The sequence below is a fragment of the Magnolia sinica genome, chromosome 4, assembly GCF_029962835.1.
Source record: "Magnolia sinica isolate HGM2019 chromosome 4, MsV1, whole genome shotgun sequence".
Classification (NCBI taxonomy): domain Eukaryota; kingdom Viridiplantae; phylum Streptophyta; class Magnoliopsida; order Magnoliales; family Magnoliaceae; genus Magnolia; species Magnolia sinica.
Genome location: NC_080576.1, coordinates 103,205,703 through 103,207,793, shown reverse-complemented (window position 1 = coordinate 103,207,793; position 2,091 = coordinate 103,205,703). Strand labels below are relative to the sequence as shown.

Sequence of the window (2,091 nt, the reverse complement as noted above, 5' to 3'; positions counted from 1 at the left end):
TCCATGTAATTCATTACACCATATCCAAGGTTTTAGTCCCTAAGGAGAGATGACATGATAAAGCTATCCTCACACCATACACGTGCCACGAAAAATGGTGTATCTGAATTGTGCACCTAGTGGGCTCAGCCACGGATGGCCCATGATTCAATCTCCACACAAATCGGATAATCCTAGCCGTCCAGATCTCTCAACTTCACCTCCAACATATCGACCATTAACTAGTTTTTCTTTCTACCGTCCAAAAGAAGGACACCAATTGGAACCCTACGATCATTCATTTTATATGAAGTTGTAAACACGGACCATCCATTGTAAGTTACAGCTAGATGTATGGTCGTGATCTGGTACCTACTGCAACTTTTACATACGATGGCAGACCGTATCATACTACAGTAGAGGCGGTCCTATCACATCATTTTCCAACTAACCCACTCAAAATACAAAAAATAAAAGAAACACACCAACAACTCCGTGTCATCCACTCCACTTCGAAAACTCGCATACACCGTAACCCTTTTTCCCTCTCTATATAGAGCCGGAACCTCAACCGTCCAATTCATCGGCCCACCAAAACAAGAAAAGAAAGCTACGCAAAACTCCATTCCACATGGAAAACCACAGAATCATGTTTCGTACACTCAACCTCATGGCCCACCTTTTGCTGTTAGCCATTGCCATCAGATGTGCCACCTCAGCTCGGGTCCTGGACGAGGACCCGCAACCGGTGGGCTCGGTGGCAGCACCCGATACCACCAATCCGGTAGTGCCACCTGTCACTGTTGCCACCTCTCCAGCCGCAGTAGTGGGCCCCACACAACCAACCAATCCGGTAGTGCCACCTGTCACTGTTGCCACATCTCCAGCAGCAGTAGTGGGCCCCACACAACCAACCAATCCGGTAGTTCCACCTGTCACTGTTGCCACATCTCCAGCAGCAGTAGTGGCCCCCACACAACCAAGTGGAAATGGGGCCACCACTACTAGTGCCACCGTGGCTGATGCTGAGCCCCACCACCCTTTGACCTTCTTCATGCACGACGTTCTTGGCGGGTCCCACCCTTCCACTCGGGTAGTGACCGGGATTGTTGCCAGCTCAACAGTCAACGGTCAACTCCCCTTCGCCAAAAACAACAACGGCGCTGTACTTCCAATCAACGGTGGGGTACCGCTACTCAACGGCAACAACGGCGTTATCAACAACAACAACAACAACGGTCCATTTCTGACTGGCCTAGGCGGTCAATCAACGACGACTATCAACGGCAACAACATCAACGGTGGCAACAGCCTCCCGTTCGTCGCAGCAGGCCAGCTCCCTGTGGGGTCCACCCTCCAGAAGCTTATGTTTGGGACCATAACGGTAATAGACGATGAGCTGACAGAAGGACATGAGCTGGGGTCGGCGGTGATTGGGAAGGCGCAAGGGTTCTATGTGGCTAGCTCGGAAGATGGTAGCAGCCAGACGGTGGCGTTCACGGCCATGTTCGAAGACGACCATTATGCTAACAGCCTTAGCTTCTTTGGGGTCCACCGCACCGTGTCCACCGAATCACAGGTTGCCATTATCGGTGGAACGGGGAAATATGCAAATGCAAAGGGATATGCTGCAATCCAGACCCTTCATCCGGTGGACCAGCATACAACTGATGGTGTGGAGACTCTCCTAGAGTTCACAATCTATCTTTCTTACTAGTTGGTTATAAATTAGAGTAATGCTTTTCTAATATGTACGAAGGTATCGAGAATTGTGTGTGTGGAGCAATGGAAAAGGTGTAATGTTTGTCATTTGTTAGCTTTGGCAAAGGACATGGTGCGTATTAACGGACGTAACGTTAACGATGGCAACCGTTGTGTGTTACCTAGTTACCACTACGAAAAAAATGGCACATTACATGTTGTTGATAGATATCTTAAATATGTAAAATCAATAGTCTGTCGATGACAGGTTTAACGCCATCGAGCATGATTCAATGCCATCAAAATCGGCTCGATGCCATCGAGTACTTTTGGTTTTTTTTTTTTAATTGGTTGCTGGACATATCGGTGTCATTTTTCAATGACATCGAAGATATATTCGACGACATCGAA

At 48.2% G+C, this 2,091-nt stretch overlaps 1 protein-coding gene across 1 annotated transcript; it reads left to right on the top strand.

The window, feature by feature from the left end:
• The first annotated feature begins 576 nt into the window (after positions 1-576).
• LOC131244624 (dirigent protein 9-like) lies at positions 577-1,700 on the top strand. The gene has a single exon (XM_058244130.1). The coding sequence runs from the start codon at positions 611-613 to the stop codon at positions 1,694-1,696; it is 1,086 nt and encodes a 361-aa protein (XP_058100113.1). The 5' UTR covers positions 577-610; the 3' UTR covers positions 1,697-1,700.
• Positions 1,701-2,091: the final 391 nt, after the last annotated feature.

What these genes read in the sequence shown, in the direction of transcription:
- LOC131244624 (XM_058244130.1), top strand. Translation starts at nt 611, where the DNA reads ATGGAAAACCACAGAATCATGTTTCGTACACTCAACCTCATGGCCCAC.